This window comes from Dendrobates tinctorius, unplaced genomic scaffold, assembly GCF_039654945.1.
Source record: "Dendrobates tinctorius isolate UK_male_01 unplaced genomic scaffold, ASM3965494v1 ptg000223l, whole genome shotgun sequence".
NCBI lineage: Eukaryota > Metazoa > Chordata > Amphibia > Anura > Dendrobatidae > Dendrobates > Dendrobates tinctorius.
The window spans coordinates 25,921,279-25,941,242 of record NW_027361890.1 but is presented as its reverse complement, the minus strand read 5'-3'; the positions used below and the strand labels follow the sequence as shown (position 1 = coordinate 25,941,242).

Genomic DNA, 19,964 nt, shown 5'->3' with positions numbered 1-19,964 from the left:
TACTACTGATTTTTAACCACGCTCCACTTAGGCCTCTGGCTCCACTGTCTCTAGTATTTCCCCTGGCCTCCAACCTCGCCAGTTGCTGCTCTGAAGTGGCGTCTGCACAATCCACACTTGTTCCTGTGTTACTGGGGCTCAGTCACATCAGTTGATCCCCTGATGTGTGTCCGGCAATGTCTCCTGCTCTGTCCACATTCCCATTACTAGTAGTGGGAATGTGGACAGAGCAGGAGACCTTGCCGGACACACATCAGGGGATCAACTGACATGACTGAGCCCCTGTAACCCAGGAACAAGTGTGGATTGTGCAGACGCCACTTCTGAGCAGCAACTGGTGGGGTTGGAGGCCCGGGGAAATACTAGAAACAGTGGAGCCAGAGGCCTAAGTGGAGCACGGTTACAATCAGTAGTAGTGTACAACCGATATAAAACTTGCTTCAAGTAGGCCTCAGCCTGCTCCATGATTGATCCTGGGCTTCAACACAGCCAGTTGTTGCTCGGAAGTGCCATCTGCACATAGAAAAACACATGCTCTAGTGTTAGTGGGGTTCAGTAACGCCAGCTGCTCCCCTGCTGTGTGGACGACAAAGTCTCCTGCTGCCTCCAAAATCACACTACATCTTACTTTCTACTCGCTCCAAGTAGGCCTCAGCCTGCTCCATGATTGATCCTGGGCTTCAACACAGCCAGTTGTTGCTCGGAAGTGCTGTCTGCACAGAGAAAAACACATGCTCCGGTGTTAGTTGGGTTCAGTAACGCCAGATGCTCCCCTGCTGTGTGGACAACAAAGTCTCCTGCTGCCTCCAAAATCACACTACATCTTACTTTCTACTCGCTCCAAGTAGGCCTCAGCCTGCTGCATGATTGACCCTGGGCTCCAACATCGCCAGTGGCTGCTCAGAAGTGTCTTTGGCATGGGTACTCCCTCCTGCCCAACCTGGTTCCCGCACGCCTGCTGTTTCCGGGTAGTGTCAACGTCACTTTTCCACCAATACATAGTCCTGTCGTGTTGCGGTCGGGTTAGCCGAGTCTATGGTGCCTGCATTTTAGGTGCTTCCTATATGGGCTGCGGGTTCTGGTAATAAAGGCTGGTTCCGTAGTGCCAATAGGACAAGCACCCCCTGTAGGACTGTGGGTTTCGGTAACCGTGGCCGGTTCGCAGCCTTGCAACGTTGTTTTTCAGGGGTAGCTTCTGCTACCCATCCGGGTTCCACAACCGTCAGCTGGTTCTCGGCAGTGCCTTTGGCTTAGGTGCCTCCTTCTGGGTATCCGAGTTCCATCAACGTCTGCTGGTCCTTGGTAGTGCTTTGTAGCACAGGTACCTCCTGCTTAGTAACCGTGTTCCAGCACCGTCAGCTGGTCCACGGTTGTGCCATTGGCTCTTGTTCCTTCTGCTGCCACTCTGGGTACCAGCACCGTCAGCTGGTTCTCAGTAGTTCCATTGACTCTTGTAGCCTCTGCTACCCATCCGGGTTCCAGCACCATCAGCTGGTCCTTGGCAGTGTCTTTGGCACGGGTACTCCCTCCTGCCCAACCTGGTTCCAGCATGCCTGCTGTTTCCGGGTAGTGTCAATGTCACTTTGCCACCAATACATATTCCTGTCGTGTTGCGGTCGGGTTAGCCGAGTCTACGGTGCCTGCATTTTAGGTGCTTCCTATGTGGGCTGCAGGTTCTGGTAATAAAGGCTGGTTCTGTAGTGCCAATAGGACAAGCACCCCCTGTAGGACAGTGGGTTTCGGTAACCGTGGCCGGCTCGCAGCCTTGCAACGTTGTTTTTCAGGGGTAGCTTCTGCTACCCATCCGGGTTCCAGCACCGTCAGCTGGTTCTCGGCAGTGCCTTTGGCTTAGGTGCCTCCTTCTGGGTATCCGAGTTCCAGCAACGTCTGCTGGTCCATGGTAGTGCATTGTAGCACAGGTACCTCCTGCTTAGTAACCGTGTTCCAGCACCGTCAGCTGGTCCACGGTTGTGCCATTGGCTCTTGTTCCTTCTGCTGCCACTCAGGGTATCAGCACCGTCAGCTGGTTCTTGGTAGTTCCATTGACTCTTGTAGCTTCTGCTACTCATCCGGTTCCAGCACCGTCAGCTGGTTCTCGGCAGTGCCTTTGGCCTAGGTGCCTCCTTCTCGGTATCCGAGTTCCAGCAACGTCTGCTGGTCCATGGTAGTGCTTTGTAGCACAGGTACCTCCTGCTTAGTAACCGTGTTCCAGCACCGTCAGCTGGTCCACGGTTGTGCCATTGGCTCTTGTTCCTTCTGCTGCCACTCTGGGTACCAGCACCGTCAGCTGGTTCTTGGTAGTTCCATTGACTCTTGTAGCTTCTGCTACTCATCCGGGTTCCAGCACCGTCAGCTGGTTCTCGGCAGTGCCTTTGGCCTAGGTGCCTCCTTCTCGGTATCCGAGTTCCAGCAACGTCTGCTGGTCCATGGTAGTGCCTTGTAGCACAGGTACCTCCTGCTTAGTAACCGTGTTCCAGCACTGCCAGCTGGTCCACGGTTGTGCCATTGGCTCTTGTTCCTTCTGCTGCCACTCTGGGTACCAGCACCGTCAGCTGGTTCTAGGTAGTTCCATTGACTCTTGTAGTTTCTGCTACCCATCCGGGTTCCAGCACCGTCAGCTGGTTCTCGGCAGTGCCTTTGGCCTAGGTGCCTCCTTCTCGGTATCCGAGTTCCAGCAACGTCTGCTGGTCCATGGTAGTGCTTTGCAGCACAGGTACCTCCTGCTTAGTAACCGTGTTCCAGCACCGGTAGCTGGTCCACGGTTGTGCCGTTAGCTCTTGTTACTTCTGCTGCCCTTCCGGGTTCCAGTACCATCAGCTGGTTCTCTGCAGTTCCTCAGCCTTCTTGTACCTTCTGCTACTTTTCAAAGTTCACGCTTGTGGAAATGGTTTTTGGTTCTCATTCTGGATCTCCCTGACGATGACCCTGAAGACGACGACCCTGAAGACCACACCGAAAAAGACCAAAAAGATGACCCGGAAGAAGATGACCAAGATGACAAAAAACATGAAGACAACCACCAAGATGCAGAACAACAAGAGACAGAAGACCAAGAAGCAGAAGAACAAAAAGCAGAAGGACCAAAAGCAGAAGAACATTAAGCATAAGACTAAAAATCAGAGCAAAAGATATTATCTAAATTCTAAGCAGAAGAAGACTAAGCAGTGTATGGGGGTGAGTCCGTTCCTCCTCGTGGTGCCCCTGGAAAATTCCTGCTGCTGCAGGCCAAACTGAACGCGGACAAATCCTGTTGTAAATCTTTTGTGACAGGCAGAACGGAAGGTGTAATCTTCAAACTTTTATAGATAACAACTACAGGAATGCCTGTCACAAATAAGAATATGATGATGAAGAAGAAGAATAGGAAGAAGATGAAGAAGTAGAATATGAAGAAGAATAATAGTTGACTAAGAAGAATATGAAGAATGTAAAAGAAAAGAATAATAGGAAGAAGGTGACAAAGAAGAAGATGAATAAGGTGAAGAAGAAGTTGATGAAAAAGATGCTGCTGCTGAGGATGATGAAGGAGAAAGTGTTGGAGAAGTAAAAAAGAAGGTGAAGAGCATGGAAGTAGTGAAACATACATATCTAACAAAATATACAAAAGGTTAACATAGTCAATATCTTTGTAAATCTGAACATCTTTAAAAAAAAAAATTATTCCTGCTATTCCATTTGATTGGGCTAAACCTCTATGCCTTTAGTATCTCCTCCACCTCCCCCAATACATTCTACATTATTCTTAGTTGTTTTTCTTCATGTAGAATTAACCCCTTACCTACAATGGACGTAATATTCCGTCCATGTGACCCTGGACCTAATTACCATGGACGGAATATTACGTCCCAGCGATCAGCGGCGCCCACGTGGTGAGCGCCGCTGATCGCGGCCGGGTGTCAGCTGATTATCACAGCTGACACCTGGCACAATGTGACAGGGGCGGTCACAGACCGCCCCCGACTCATTAACCCCTTGTACACCGCGATCAAACGCGATCGCGGTGTACCGGGGGTTAAAGGGAAGCATCGGCAGGGAGGGGGCTCCCTCCGTGCTTCCCTGAGCCCCCCACAACAGCGCAATGTGCAGCGCTGCTGCGGGGGTCTCTTTCTCTACAGGCCCCCGGATCCAAGATGGCGACGGGGGCCTTCGGGGGCCTGTAGGGAGCTGACTTCCTCACTGCCTGCAAAGCGCAGGCATGAGGAAGTCTGCAGAACTGCCTGTGACAGATTGCTGACCTGTCACAGTGATCTGTGATGTTACAGATCAGCGATCTGTCACAGGACAGTGATGTCCCACCTGGGACAAGGTAATAAAGTAAAAAAAAAAAAAAGTGCTAAAAATAATTTTAAAAAAATCGCTAAGTAAATTAGTAAAAAAAATAAAAATATTCCCCAATAAAACCATTTAAAAAAAAAAAAAAAAAAAGTACACATATTTGGTATCACCGCATCCGTAGCGACCCGCCCTATAAAACTGTCCCATTAGTTAACCCCTTTAGCGAACCCCTTAAAAAATAAAAATAAAAAACGAAGCAAAAAATAATGATTTATTATCATACCACTGAACAAAAAGTGCAATAACGCGCGATCAAAAAGACGCATATAAATATCCATGGTACCGCTGATAACGTCATCTTGTCCCTCAAAAAACGAGCCACCATACAGCCTCATCCGCAAAAAAATAAAAAAAAGTTATAGCTCGCAGAATAAAGCGATGCAAAAGTAATTATTTTTTATATAAAATTGTTTTCATTGCAAAAAAACGACAAAACATAAAAAAACGACCTAAATGAGGTATTGCTGTAACCGTACTGACCCGAAGAATAAAAACGCTTTATCAATTTTACCGCACGCGGAACGGTGTAAACGCACCCCCCAAAAGAAATTCATGAAGCGCTGGTTTTTGTTCATTCTGCGTCCCAAAACTCGGAATAAAAAGCGATCAAAAAATGTCACGTGCCCGAAAATGGTACCGTTGAAAACATCAACTCGTCCCGCAAAAAATAAGACCTCACATGACTCGGTGGGTCAAAATACGGAAAAATTATAGCTCACAATATGTGGTGATGCAAAAACTATTTTTACAATAAAAAGCGTCTTTTAGCGTCTGACAGCCGCCAAACATAAAAACCGCCATAAATAGTAAATCAAACCCCCCGTTATCACCCCCTTAGTTAGGGAAAAATAATAAAACTAAAAGAAAATGTATTTATTTCCATTTTCCCATTAGGGTTAGGGTTAGGGCTAGGGTTAGGGTTAGGGCTAGGGTTAGGGTTAGGGCTAGGGCTCAGATTAGGGTTAGAGATGTGTTGGGGTTAGGGTTGAAGTTATAATTGGGGGGTTTCCACTGTTTGGGCACATCAGGTGCTCTCCAAATGCAGCATGGCGTCTGATCTCAATTCCAGCCAATTCTGCGTTGAAAAAGTCAAATGATGCTCCTTCCCTTCCAAGCTCTGCCATGCGCCCAAACAGTGTTTTACCCCCACATATATGGTATCAGCATACTAAGGACAAATTGCAAAACAACTTTTGGGGTCCAATTTCTCCTGTTACCCTTAGGAAAATAAAAAATTGGGGGCAAAAATAACATTTTTGTGGAAAAAAAATGATTTTTTTATTTTCACGCCCAGGTGTTATAAACTTCTGTGAAGCACTTGGGGGTTCAAAGTGCTCACCACACATCTAGATAAGTTCCGTGGGGGAGTCTAGTTTCCAAAATGGGGTCACTTGTGGGGAGTTTCAATAGTTTAGGTACATCAGGGGCTCTCCAAACGCACATGACACCCGCAGACCAATCCATCAAAGTCTGCTTTCCAAAACGTCACTACTTCCCTTCCGAGCCCTGACGTGTGCCCATACAGTAGTTTTCTCCCACATATGAGGTATCAGCGTACTCAGGACAAATTGGACAACAACTTTTGCGGTCCAATTTCTCCTGTTACCCTTGGGAAAATAAAAAAAATGGGGACTAAAAGGTGATGTTTGTTGAAAAAATACGATATTTTTATTTTCACGCCCGGTCGTTATAAACTTCTGTGAAGCACTGGGGGGTTCAAAGTGCTCACCACACATCTAGATAAGTTCATTAGGGGGTCTAGTTTCCAAAACGGGTTCACTTGTGGGGGTTTCCACTGTTTAGGTACATCAGGGGCTCTCCAAAAGCAACATGACACCCGCAGACCATGCCATCAAAGTCTGCATTCCAAAACGTCACTACTTCCCTTCCGATCCCCGACGTGTGCCCATACAGTAGTTTTCTCCCACATATGAGGTATCAGCGTACTCAGGACAAATTGGACAACAACTTTTGGCATCCAACTTCTCCTGTTACCATTGGGAAAATAAAAAAATTGGAGACTAATTGATTATGTTTGTGGAAAAAATACGATTTTTTTATTTTCATGCCTGAGCATTATAAACTTCTGTGAAGCCCTTGGGGGTTCAAAGTGCTCACCACACATCTAGATAAGTTCCTCAGGGGGTCTAGTTTCCAAAATGGGGTCATTTGTGGGGGGTTTCCACTGTTCAGGTACATTAGGGACTCCCCAAAGGCAACATGACACGCGCAGACCATTCCATCAAAGTCTGCATTCCAAAACGTCACTACTTCCCTTCCGAGCCCCGACGTGTCCCCATACAGTAGTTTTCTCCCACATATGGGGTGTCAGCGTACTCAAGACAAATTGGACAACGACTTTTGGGGTCCAATTTCTCCTGGTACCCTTGGGAAAATAAAAAAATGGGGACTAAAAGATGATGTTTGTGGAAAAAATATGATTTTTTTATTTTCACGCCCGGGCGTTATAAACTTCTGCGAAGCACTGGGGGGTTCAAAGTTCTCACCACACATCTAGATAAGTTCCTTGGGGGGTCTAGATTCCAAAACGGTGTCATTTGTGGGGGGTTTACACTGTTTTGGTACATCAGGTGTTTTCCAATCGCGACATGGTGTCCGATCTCAATTCTAGCCAAAAATGTCAAATGGCGCTGCTTCCCTTCCGAGCTCTGCTATGTGCCCAAATAGTCATTTACACCCACATATGGGGTATCAGCGTTCTCAGAACAAATTGCACAATAACTTTTAGGGTCCTGTTACCCTTGGAAAAATAAAAATTGGGGGTGAAAAGATCATTTTTGTGGAAAAAATATGATTTTTTAATTGTTCCGCTGTACGTTATAAACTTCTGTGAAGCCCTTGTGGGTTCAAAGTTCTCACCACATATCTAGATAAGTTCTTTGGGGGGTCTAGTTTCCAAAATGGGGTCACTTGGGGGGTTTCCACTGTTTAGGTACATCAGGGGCTCTCCAAACGCGACATGGCGTCCGATCTGAATTCCAGCCAATTTTGCATTGAAAAAGTCAAACGGCGCTCCTTCCCTACTGAGGTCTGCCATGCGCCGAAACAGTGGTTCCCCCCACATATCAGGTATCAGCGTACTCAGGACAAATTGCACAATAACTTTTGCAGTCCAATTTCTCCTGTTACCCTTGTTAAAATAAAGAAAATTGAACCTGAAGTATTTTTTTTGTGAAAAAAAGTTAAATGTTCATTTTTTTTTTAAATATTCAAAAAATTCCTGTGACGCACCTAAAGGGTTAATAAACTTCTTGAATGTGGTTTTAAGCACCTTAAGGGGTGCAGTTTTTAGAATGGTGTCACTTTTGGGTATTTTCTATCATATACACCCCTCAAAGTGGCTTCAAATGTGATGTGGTCCCTAAAAATAAAATGGTGCTGCAAAAATGAGAAATCGCTGGTCAATTTTTAACCCTTATAACTTCCTAACAAAAAAAAATGTTGGTTCCAAAATTGTGCTGATGTAAAGTAAACATGTGGGAAATGTTATTTGTTAAGGTTTTTTGTGTGCCGTATCACTGTGATTTAAGGGAATAAAAATTCAAAGTTGGAAAATTGCAAAATTTTCAAAATTTTCACCAAATCTACATTTTTTTCACAAATAAACGCAAGTTATTTGAATGCAATTTTACCACTAACATGAAGTACAATATGTCATGAGAAAACAGTGTCAGAATCACCGGGATCCATGGAAGCGTTTCAGAGTTATGACTTCATAAAGGGACAGTGGTCAGAATTGTAAAAATTGGCCCGGGAGTTAACGTGCAAACCATCCTTGGTAGTGAAGGGGTTAAACTACAAGGAAAGAAAGGGTTTTTTTAAATTCCGATATTTCTGTTCCATTGACTTGAATGGGACTTCTGGGATCGGAATCGGCGATACCCGATACTTTTTTCATATCGGCCGATACAATTCGATCCGATATTTTTCAATATCGGGTGGTATCGCTCAACACTACTTATGGTATATGATTGGATACACATTGTTGCAGTGAGTTGGCTTGTACACTTTTTAAAAAAGTGTCAACTAAATACCCTAAGTTTTTTGAATGACCTTCTATTTGTTTACTTACTACATAGATTCTTCACATTGTTTTTTTTTTAGATTATATGCTCTAACCTGAGTAAAGATCATTGTGCAGTAAGAGGGAGGAGAAGGTGAGCTGTGACCAATACCATCCACTGTATAATAAAGATGTCACCTTTTATTGTAATCCTGCTTGTGATGATTATGAGGAGATTGATGAAATGTTATCTATACCAAATAGGATGTATGGGTCCAGAATCAGGTTTAGTGGATGGGTTTTAAATTGCAAGATTAAATATTTTTCTAATATAGTGATATGGAAAAATATCAAAGTATGTTTAACATACATACCTTACTTAACTTAAGTTTCTATAATGAGTTTTTGGTGGGTTTTTGACACTGCGTATTTTCCAGCAAAGTGGGTGGAATTTAAAGAAATCTCATGCCTACCTTGCTTTTTTTATGGAGTGTAAACTGAACTGCCGTGCGTGTTTGAAATCTGCAACATGTCAATTTCTCTTTCAAGTATTCTAAATTTTTTGTGTGTATTTTCCCCATAGAATTGCATTAGATGCAGAAAATCCACAGGTAAAGAATGCATATGTGTTTTTAATTTGCTTTCACTGTACTAAAACATGCAGGTGATCCACACATAACTGTATCAATAAAGTATTGTCAAAGCCTAACACCAGGAAGTAGCAAAAATCGAAGCAGCTTAATTTAAAATATGACATTCTAGAAAGACAAAAACTGCAGCAAAAACGCATGTAAAAAACACAATGAAAAAACTAACCTAATTTATCTAATAGGAGCAGAAATGCTGCAGAAAATCTACATCAAAAAGTCACCAAATTGTCACAGTGGAAACATAACCTTAAAAATTAGATCATGCTCTGACCCCAGTCCAGAGCGTCTCACCTAGCCAAATCAGTGCTCATACTTTGCACTGACGAGGGCTAATAGCCCGAAACACCTTGTCTGAAAATTGAGATTCTGATTTGGCTTTTATCCTAAGTCACATTACAAGACTCATCAGGTTGATAATGACTTGTAGGATGGCTGCTTCCAACAGGTTGAGTTATAGAGTTCAAATCCTCTTTCTCTCTAAAGAGGCAATTTACATACAATATATCATTTTTTGATGTCACAGTTCCTTTAATTTCACATTCTCCTGCATCCCCCAAAGTTTCTCTCATTTTTGTCCTTCATTTTGGCATGAAGTATTGCATCTTATAAGTATTGCCTTTTACTGAATTTGAGTATTAGGATTGTCAAGGACTATGACTTTAATGAAAGCATGAAAAGGACACATGCTGTATAAAATTCTATCTTATCTCCTGAGACAGCTCATTGGAAGGTATTTGAATGATTATGTCCTTTCCATATTGGAAAAATATCTACTTTTTATTAAAAATCCTCATAATGTGTAATACAGCACAAAAAAGTCTTAGGGTGTGTGCACACGCTGCGGAATGCTCTGCGGCTTTGTCCGAGAGGATTTAGTAAAATCCGCAGGTAAATCCACAGGTCAGAAGACCTGCGGTTTATCTGCGGATTACCCTGCAGTTTTGCCCTGCGGTTTTTCATCTACACAATGGAGGAGATGGCAAAACGCAGCGGAATCCGCAGAAAGAATTGACATGTCATTTCTTTCTGCGGATTGAAAACCGCAGCAAAACCGTGCGGAAAAATCCACACCGTCTGCACTGCAGTTTTCGTTTTCCATAGGTTATAATGCTACTGTACACCGCAGCAAAACTGCTGCGGTTCTGCAGGGCCAAAGCCGCTGCGGACCCGCAGGAGAATCCGCAGCGTGTGCACACACCCTTAGGGTAGGTTGACACTTATAGCTATCCAACAAGCACTTATATAGAAATCCTAGATAAACTGCATTCTAATGGTAATTCTGTCATATTTAAGGGCAGTGTGCTTGTATTAATGCGAACCTAGCCTTATTCACACAGAAAAAGATTGGTACCTTAGCAGCTTTATTCTTTTCCGCATCAATTCTGCTTACTCTTCGCGGTGTTTTTGTTAAATCTGTGTAGTATCAATAAACATAGTTATACATTTCATTATTGTATTAGTCCGTACTGGATAAATAAGTAGGAGAGTTACTGACCTACTATGGAAATGGAAATGGGTGGATGCAGCTCAGAAAAACGGGCAACACTTCCACTCTTGTATCTATCTGGCTTCTCCTCAAGAAGAATGTGAGACTGAGCAAGAACCATCAACCAGTAAAGAAGAAGAAAACTGGATATGACTTTCATGTCTGCAAAGAAATAAGCAATCAAATATGATACATTGATAAACTGATTTAAAGTAAGTACCACTTTTATGGGTAAACCTTGTTAATGAGTGAGGTCAGTAGAAAAGAAAATAACCAAAATTTTTCTTGCAGTGGGTAAAATGGAAGAAGCCATGTCAGTAATTTTCATTTATAACAACTGTTCTGTCTCCGACATTTAATTCAGAATCCCTGCTTGTTAAATGTTTTCAGTGTTTTTTGGCTCCATCTAGTGACCAGAGTCATAACCGCAGTGTTATTCTATTCTACTTTCACTTTGCTTCTATTTTCCCTCTGTGCAATGCATTCTGGTAAGCTTTTGCAAAGGATTATGGTTAGTTCAGCCCCCATTTTCCTTCCAGTCCAGCATTTTCCTTCTCCCTGCATTCAGGAAGCATCTCATTTCTCTTCTCCCCTTGTGACAGCATTGCTGGTATGTATTTATGTTTCCTGTATCCAATTCCTGTCTCATATTTTCCTAGTTAATTAGTCCTTCCTCTGGTTAGCTATTAGCGCAGATGTTGATTTATATTGTACTATGTATAATATGTATCCCTGATGTACCCTGTATTGACAGTCCCCTGACGAAGGACGAGCATCCGAAACGCGCGTCGGGGCAGACGCGCGGACCCCCCCTGGACTCTCTCATCCACCGGTACATTTCGGTAAGATGTTACCATTATCGACCCCTAGTGTCATGTTGCCCCTTTCTGGGTTAATATGGTCATATACAATGCAACAGTGATACTGTGAGGTAACAAAACTAGGATTGGTATATTAACCACGTTACATTATTTCGATTTTGGTATGATAGAGATTATGGTGGCACCTTTAATCTTGCTATAATCCCTCTTTGATGGCATTTATTTGATCTTTATGGGGTAGCAATGTATTGGCTCATTGGGATGTTATGATATGCCCTTACGGCTGTCTTTATTAGTGATTGATGCGATTTACAATCTGTATTATGAATGTTGGTGCCTACGAATGTATTGTATATATACATATCTATATCTTATTTGATTCATAAATACAATGTTGTGAGTTCCTGGTTGGGGCCCGCTATGTTTTCCATGCACGTGGTTTTTCTATGTGTTTTATCACACTGTTTTTGTCTTGTTCTGCATACCTGTCAAATAAAGACATTCTTTTTTATATTGGATCTGTGGTCGTATATTAGTGGTTTTTCCACCCCCCCTTTTTTTTTCATAATGTTTTTACGATGGATCTATATTGAGGTCCTTTTCAACAAACGGTGACATACAGGTGAATACATAGTATGCCTGTAACGTGTTATTTCAGCCTGTTTGTGTTTATGAGTATTTCTCCTGTATTGACAGTGTATATATATGTTTTGCTTGTAGTTTCACCGTGCTAATATACCATCACATTCTATAAACACAGATTCAACCTACAGTCTCCTTATTGGACCCCGGTATAGCGATTTAGCTACCTGTATAAGTTACATTAATTCTGCTTCCTTTAGTGAGGACAGAACAGTGAAACAGCGGCTATCCAGCTAGTGGGAACTTAAAGAAAGAAGACTCTTCCATCCTGCGGGGCCAGTAAAACAGCGGCCATCCAGCTAGTGGAATTCAGGGAAAAGACAGCCCTTCATCCAGCTTGCAGGAACTAGTGAAACTGCACTCACCCACCAAGTGAGATTCAAGTCATCGGCTACACAGAGACTAATACAGCTCAGGCAGCGAAAAACATGGCACAGAGGAAACAGGAACCGCAGCAGTAACCTTATTAGAGGCTTCAGTGGCTGTTTGTGCTACCAATGCGGCAAGATCCACAGCTGTAGACGCCCGCTCGAGAGTGGTCAACCTGCTCTTAAGCTGCTGGATGTACCGCTAAAGACGCTGATCATCCGCCATTGCTAGCCAGTCCCTGGTGCTAGTATACTGTTAGGATTGGTGAAACACACCAAATAAGAAATTATAATAAGGTGTGTTCGCAACCTGAGGTCCACCATGTGGTGATGGAGAAACCACAGCTAGCACAATGGCGGTGCAAGGCTGCGAGAAAACACTTAAAGCACACTGAGTTAAATGTCACTCAGTGTGCACAGAGCGCAAAGTAACAAGCTCTGTTACACCAAAGAGCAGTTTTATGAACCAAAGCAAAAAGGACTATACCCAGTTAGTCTTCCCCCCAGGGAAGACTAAGCTGGTTGTTGAGCCTGCTCTGACACACGGTGTGCCTGAGGATGCACGGTGCAGATGCTAAGTTCAAGCGGGAGTTCCCACCCTACACTGCCTGTCTAGACCAACACTTGCAGTGCTATTAGCAGCACACATGCACACAGGGTCGTAAAGTAGCCACCAAACACATGGTACTAGCGCACAGGCGTGTGCTCCAGAGGACCTTTTATACATACAGCTCAAGTCCAGATAGACAGGATCTTGCCTGTGAGCCAATCAGAAGCTGCCACATAACCAGAGCAGGTGATGTCCGAGCACCAATGAGAAGGTGCCACATCCTGGACATGCTCAGTAGGATGAAGTGAAATCTAGGCTTAGGCTCCAGAGTACAATGCTGCAGGTGTAAACCAGTAGTCACCATAGGCTTAGCTGAAGAACCAGCAGCAGCTACACGTACAGCATGACCCTGGGCAAGGTGCTGGGGCTGGAGTCTGTGCTGAGCAGTCATCCCAGCAGCTGATCCTGAATGGGAGACCACAGCACCAGACAAGGTCTTTTATCTATCCCATGCAGCAGAAAAATCCCAGTGCCTAACACACGAGACTATTAATGTTTCCACTATTGGCCTAAGAACTGACAGGCAGGTAGTTGCTAACAGGCTCCTACTGCTGGCATCTCGGCGGTTTCCGCTGATATTACATTAACAGAGCATCGGCTTTTCTTCCACTCTGCTCTGTTGACAGAACGTGATTGCCCACGTCATCCTGATTGACAGCCGACTCTCCGGGTAGTCAAACCACTTGGATGCTTCTGTTGAGATTATCAACGACTTTTAAAGGGTTCCAAAACCAATAGGGGCCGATGCCACAGGGTGTCAATTGTCATATACAGCTGTCACCCATGAGATTTTTCCCATTGAGGCCGCTATACACTTAATCCTCAGTGCCATGAGAAAACGGCACTGAGGATTAAGGCTCCTTCATGGCTGCCGTTCAAATGTATATTGAATGTCATTATGGGGTAAAGCAGGTTATCAAGATAGACAGCAATTATTAATTGGTAAAAGAAAGATGAAAACAATAAATGTGTTTCTCTCATCAATGTAGTCCATTAGTGAATTAAAAAAGAAAAATAATAAGGAAATATTTATATACCGTATATACTCGTGTATAAACCAACCCGTATAAAAGCTGACCCCCCTAATTTTGCCTTAAAAACTGGGAAAACTTATTGACTTGCGTATAAGCCTAGGGTTAAATGGTGGTCCAAGAAGATGCTCCATAGATAAAACCCCCCATATGCTGCTGCACAAGGGTTAATGCTGGCCCAAGAAGATGCTCCATAAATACCCCCCATATGCTGCTGCACAAGGGTTAATGCTGGCCCAAGAAGATGCTCCATAAATACCCCCATAATATGCTGCTGAACAAGAGTTAATGCTGCCCCATAAGATGCTCCATATATACCCCTCATATGCTACTGCACAAGGGTTAATGCTGCCCCATAAATACCCCCCATATGCTGCTGCACAAGGATTAATGCTGCCCTATAATATGCTCCATAAATACCCCCATAATATGCTGCTGCACAAGGGTTAATGCTGCCCCATAAGATGCTCCATAAATACCCCCATATGCTACTGCACAAGGGTTACTGCTGCCCCATAAATACCCCCCCATATGCTGCTGCACAAGGGTTAATGCTGCCCTATAAGATGCTCCATAAATACCCCTTATTTGCTGCTGCTGCAATAAAAAAATGACATACTCACCTCTCCATCGCTGGGGGCCAGGTGCCGGTGTCTTGATCCCCCGGCACCAGCGATATTTACCGGTCCCTGTTCCATCGCCGTCCACCACTGTGTCTCCCGGGTCTCTGCAGTGACAGCAGAGGGCGCACACTGACTACGTCATCGCGCTCTCTGCCGTCACAGCAGGAGGACCCAGCGACACAGCGGTGCACGGCTTGGAACAGGGACAGGTGAATATCATTCTGCCCCCGTCATACTCACCCCCTCCTGGCACAAGGCCTTCTCTGCAGTGACAGCCCCTGCTTCTCCCTCTGCCATCTGCTTCCTGCATTCAGCTGGTCACGTGGTACCGCTCATTAAACTCATAAATATGCGCATATTCATGAGTTTAATGAGCGGTACCACGTGACCGCTGAATGCAGGAAGCAGACGGCAGAGGGAGAAGCAGGGGCTGCAGAGAAGTGCCAGGAGAGGTGAGTATGGTCTCTAACACCCCCGCTCCCTTTCCCCCATCCACCCCCGGTATATGACTCGCGTATAAGCCAAGAGGGGGACTTTCAGCCCAAAAAACTGGGCTGAAAATCTCAGCTTATACATGAGTATATATGGTATATATTTAAAAAAGATCAAGATCTTGGCTGCAAAAAAAAATAAAGGCCTAATTCATTATGACTGTCATTGTACACCCCAGTTTTAATGAAGGGGCATAGTGGAGTAAGGTGTGCCTAATTCATTAGGAGGAGCACACCAAATAATGAATTAGGTGTAGTGATGGGTGAGCACTAAAATGCTCGGGTGCTCATTGCTTGGGTCAAGCAAATTGGTATGCTCTGGTGCTCGCCCCGAGCAACGAGCCCAATGGGAAACTCGAGCATTTTTCTGGTGCCCCCGGCGGTCTGTAGAGGGACTAGAAATTGTGGAAATTGATGGGAACAGTGCTCAAATGACATGGGAACAGCATGGGGAAGACCCCTGAAAGCTTTTCTGACTCCGAGGTCAGTGCTATCAACAAAGTTGTCAGAGTCTTACGCCACTTTTACAGACTCACAATAAAGCTTACAAAAACAAAAACAAAATGGATTTTCCTGGGAAATATGTTAAAGAGCATCCTTTCCAGGGTAATGACTACTGATGACCAAGCAGGCTCGTTAATGCTTGTTACTCGCCCTAGTATCATTGTACTTGCGGTACTTGGTGAGTGCCAAGCATTTCCGGGATTATTTGGCGAAAGCTCAGCTCTCCGCTCTGCAAGTTTGGCGCTCTTTAGAGCTCCAATCAACAAGCAGGGATTGTTTGTCACACACTATAATGCCGCAGCCATCTTTGCTGTGGTATTAATGTGATTGGCTGGCCGCACAGCATCATCAGGTCTATAAGAGACCTTCTGCGGCCCTGTTCGTCACAAACACGTCCGGAATCAGACAGTGTAGGGAGAGCTGCTGCTGAGATAGGGTCATATTTAGGGGTTTGTAAGTTAGTGTGGGTATACCATCATAGAATCCACAAATCCAGCTAAACTAACAGTCCTTCTAAGGACTAATTATGGGGTATATAGATTGCAGTGCTAGGTAGGCAGGGGAGTGTATGTGGCTATATGCATTTCAGTGTAAAGCATGCAGGAACTTTATATGGGTATATAGATATCATTGCATACATCAAGAGGGTCCATTACTGTCTGATGCTGCTGCTGCCTATTACATATATTGACCTTATATACATAGCCCCAGGTATCAGTGGCTAGGAATAATTTTTTTTTCATCTTAATCCTGATTATTTTATTCCAAAGCAATCCAGAGCCCCTTCTTTTCTCCGTTTGCTTGATGACACTGCAGACTAGGTAGAGTTGAGCGAAACAGGTCTGTCAAATTCTAAAATCACCGACTTTCGCCAAAGTCGGGTTTCATGAAACGAAACCCGACCATAGCGTGAGGTCGGCCATGAGGTCGCTGATCCATGCGCCAAAGTCACATTTCAAATGATGCTTCCAGCGCCTTTTTTCAGCCAATGATGGAGGACGCACACTGTGGGCAGCGCGATGACATGTGCAGCGGTCACCACCATCTTAGAGAAGGGCATTGAAGTGATTGACTGGCTTTGTGTGGAATCACAGAGGCTATAAAAGGCCGTGACCGCCGACCGCCATCTTACTTCTGCCGATCTTACAACAGGGAGAGGTGCTGCTGCTGATGCTGAATAGGGAGAGCATTAGGCAGGGAAGAAGAAAAAAAAATAGCTTCTGCTACTAGCGCTTTTCAATGTACAGTTAGTGTGCAGTGAATGTGGAGGATTTTAGTTGTGTGCAGCAGCGCTGGTGGTGATTAGGCTGCATTATAAGGCTACCTGATAGCTGCATTGGTGTGTGCACACTGCTGTTCAAACTGCTTTTTTCAAAGCACTCCAACTTTTAATATTTTGTTCTGCTCATTTACCGAGCGTTCATTTTTTCACACATCGCATCGCTCCTCACACACTACCGTGTACCGGCTGGGATCACGGACAAATACACGGAATTGCCAGTTTTCCAGACCTACACCATATAGAGCTGTCGGCTTTGCAAACAGTTTAGTATATGTGCTGTTTGATTACAGTCCAAACTATAAAGAGACAGCGTGTGTCACTCCGTATAAACATAGCCTGAGATTTACAATCTTCCATACAGACACCGTATAGCAGTGTACGCTCCGCACACACTACCATGTACCGGCTGGTATCACGGACAAATACAAGCTATCTGTGTGTGACTCTGGAAAAACAAGCCGAGACGATTTGCCAGTTTTCCAGACCTACACCGTATAGAGCTGTCGGCTTTGCAAACAGTTTAGTATATGTGCTGTTTGATGACGGTCCAAACTATACAGAGACAGCATGTGTCACTCCGTATAAACATAGCATGAAATTTACAATCTTCCATACAGACACCGTATAGAGGTGTACGCTCCTCACACACTACCGTGTAACGGCTGGGATCATGGACAAATACAAGCTATCTGTATGTGACTCTGGAAAAACAAGCCGAGGCGATTTGCCAGTTTTCCAGGCCTTCACCGTATAGAGCTGTCTGTTATGATTGGGTCACCGAGGAGGAAAAACGAAACCAAGCTAAGTCACAGAAAACCAGAGAGGTTGGTAACTAATCAGATTGCAGACCCCTGATCCTAACCACACAACTAACAGCAACCGTGGAGCGTACCTACGATGATTCTAGACACCTCGTCACAGCTGGAGGACTAAATAAGCCTAAAGCAAGAAAAGGGGAAATCTAAACTGCCCCAGAGCAGACCCCAAAGGAATAGACAGCCCCCACACATGTATTGACGGTGAAACAAGATGAAAGCACAAACACAGGTAAGAAAATAGGCTGAGCAAACGATGGGGCCCACACTAACTAGAAAGGACAGGAAAGGAAAGATACTGTCTGCAATCACGCCAAAAAACCCTGCAAAAATGTCCAACACTTCTGATAGCAAAAAAACCCTGAAGTCACTAGACTTCACACACTATATCAGCACTCTTGCATATTCTGAGAACAGAGCAAAAAGAGGCCAATCTAATAAGGGACAAAAAGCAAACTGGCACATACAGCAACATAAGAGTGGAAATTCCGCACAGCCCCAGCCGGGGCTGGCTGACCACACAAAAAACTGAATAGACCAAACCAAATCAAATGTGAACATTAGCAGAGACAACTTAGCTTGAGAAGGCAGGAACTGAGCTGGAAACTAAGAACTCAGGAGGCAGGAAAAAATCACCAGCAAGGAAATAGGGAGTCGGCTGTCTTAAATCCAGTCTGAGACTCCCGATGTCCAATCCTCATCCTCATTATCAGGTGGCAGGTCTCTGTTAATTAGATCAGCTTCTTTACCTCCTGCCACCACCAGAGGGAGCCTGGAAAGAGAACTCACAACTCCTCTGTCAGCACAAACAGCTCCCTCACCAGAAACCAGAGGCAGACCAGAAAATGAGTTCACAACAGTACCCCCCCTTTGAGAAGGGGTCACCGAAACCTCATCCACGCCACCAGGCCGATCAGGATGGGCCCAGTGAAAAGCACGAAACAATCTATTGGCATGAATGTCAGAGGCAGAGACCCAAGAATTATCCTCCTGGCCATAAACCTTCCATTTGACCAAATACTGGTGTCTCCGTCTAGCCAAACGAGAATCCAATATTTTCTCTACCTCATATTCCACATTGCCTTTAACCAATACAGGGTCAGGATGTGCCACCATAGGAAGTAATGGCTCAACAAACCTCTTCAACAGCGATTTGTGAAATACTTTATGGATCTTAAATGTAACTGGAAGAGCCAATCAAAAAGAAACAGGATTAAGAATCTCCAAGATCTTATAAGGTCCAATAAATCTTGGCTTGAACTTTGGAGACACAACCTTCATAGAGATATTCTTGGACAACAACCAAACCATATCACCCACTTTAACCCCTTTCTGACATCCGACGTACTATCCCGTCCATGGGACCCGGGCCCCTATGTCCATGGACGGGATAGTACATCTACCGCGATCAGCGGCGCCCACGTGATGAGCGCCGCTGATCGCGGCCGGGTGTCCGCTGATTATCACAGCTGACACCCGGCACAATGTGTCAGGGGCGGTCACGGTTAAAGGGAAGCATCGGCAGGGAGGGGGCTCCCTCCGTGCTTCCCTGAGCCCCCCACGGCAACGCAATGTGCAGCGCTGCTGCGGGGGGCTCCTTTCCTGCAGGCCCCCGAATCCAAGATGGCGACGGGGGGCCTTCGGGGGCCTGCAGGAAGCTGGCTTCCTCAGTGCCTGCAAAGCGCAGGCATGAGGAAGCCTTCTGCACTGCCTGTGACAGATTGCTAATCTGTCACAGTGATCTGTGATGTGACAGATCAGCGATCTGTCACAGGACAGTGATGTCCCACCTGGGACTATTTAATAAAGTTAAAAAAAATAAAAAAAAGTGCTAAAATAAATTAAAAAAAATCGCCAAATAAATTAGAAAAAAAAAAAATATATTCCCCCAAATAAATCCTTTTTTTGGAAATCAATAAAAAAAAAACAATAAAAGTACACATATTAGGTATCACCGCGTCCGTAACGACCTGCCCTATAAAACTATCCCATTAGTTAACCCCTTTAGTGAACCCCTTAAAAAATAAAAATAAAAAACTAAGCAAAAAATAATGATTTATTATCATACTGCCAAACAAAAAGTGTAATAACGCGCGTTCAAAAAGACGCATATAAATATCCATGGTACCGCTGAAAACGTCATCTTGTCCCGCAAAAAATGAGCCACCACACAGCATCATCAGCGAAAAAATAAAAAAGTTATAGCTCGCAGAATAAAGTGAAGCAAAAATAATTAATTTTTATATAAAATAGTTTTCATTGCATAAAACCGACAAAACATA

The 19,964-nt window shown here is 44.5% G+C and overlaps 1 protein-coding gene across 1 annotated transcript in view; it reads right to left on the bottom strand.

Annotated features, from left to right (window-relative positions):
- The window catches only part of LOC141059138 (agouti-signaling protein-like), a 484,013-nt gene that overhangs the window by 96,803 nt on the left and 367,246 nt on the right, over positions 1–19,964 (bottom strand). Inside the window, exons 2-3 of the mRNA XM_073555405.1 lie at positions 10,505–10,657; positions 10,361–10,422 (exon numbers count right to left, since the gene is read on the bottom strand). Of these exons, the coding sequence (XP_073411506.1) occupies positions 10,361–10,422; positions 10,505–10,657 (215 nt within the window). The remainder of the gene's footprint in view (positions 1–10,360; positions 10,423–10,504; positions 10,658–19,964) is intronic.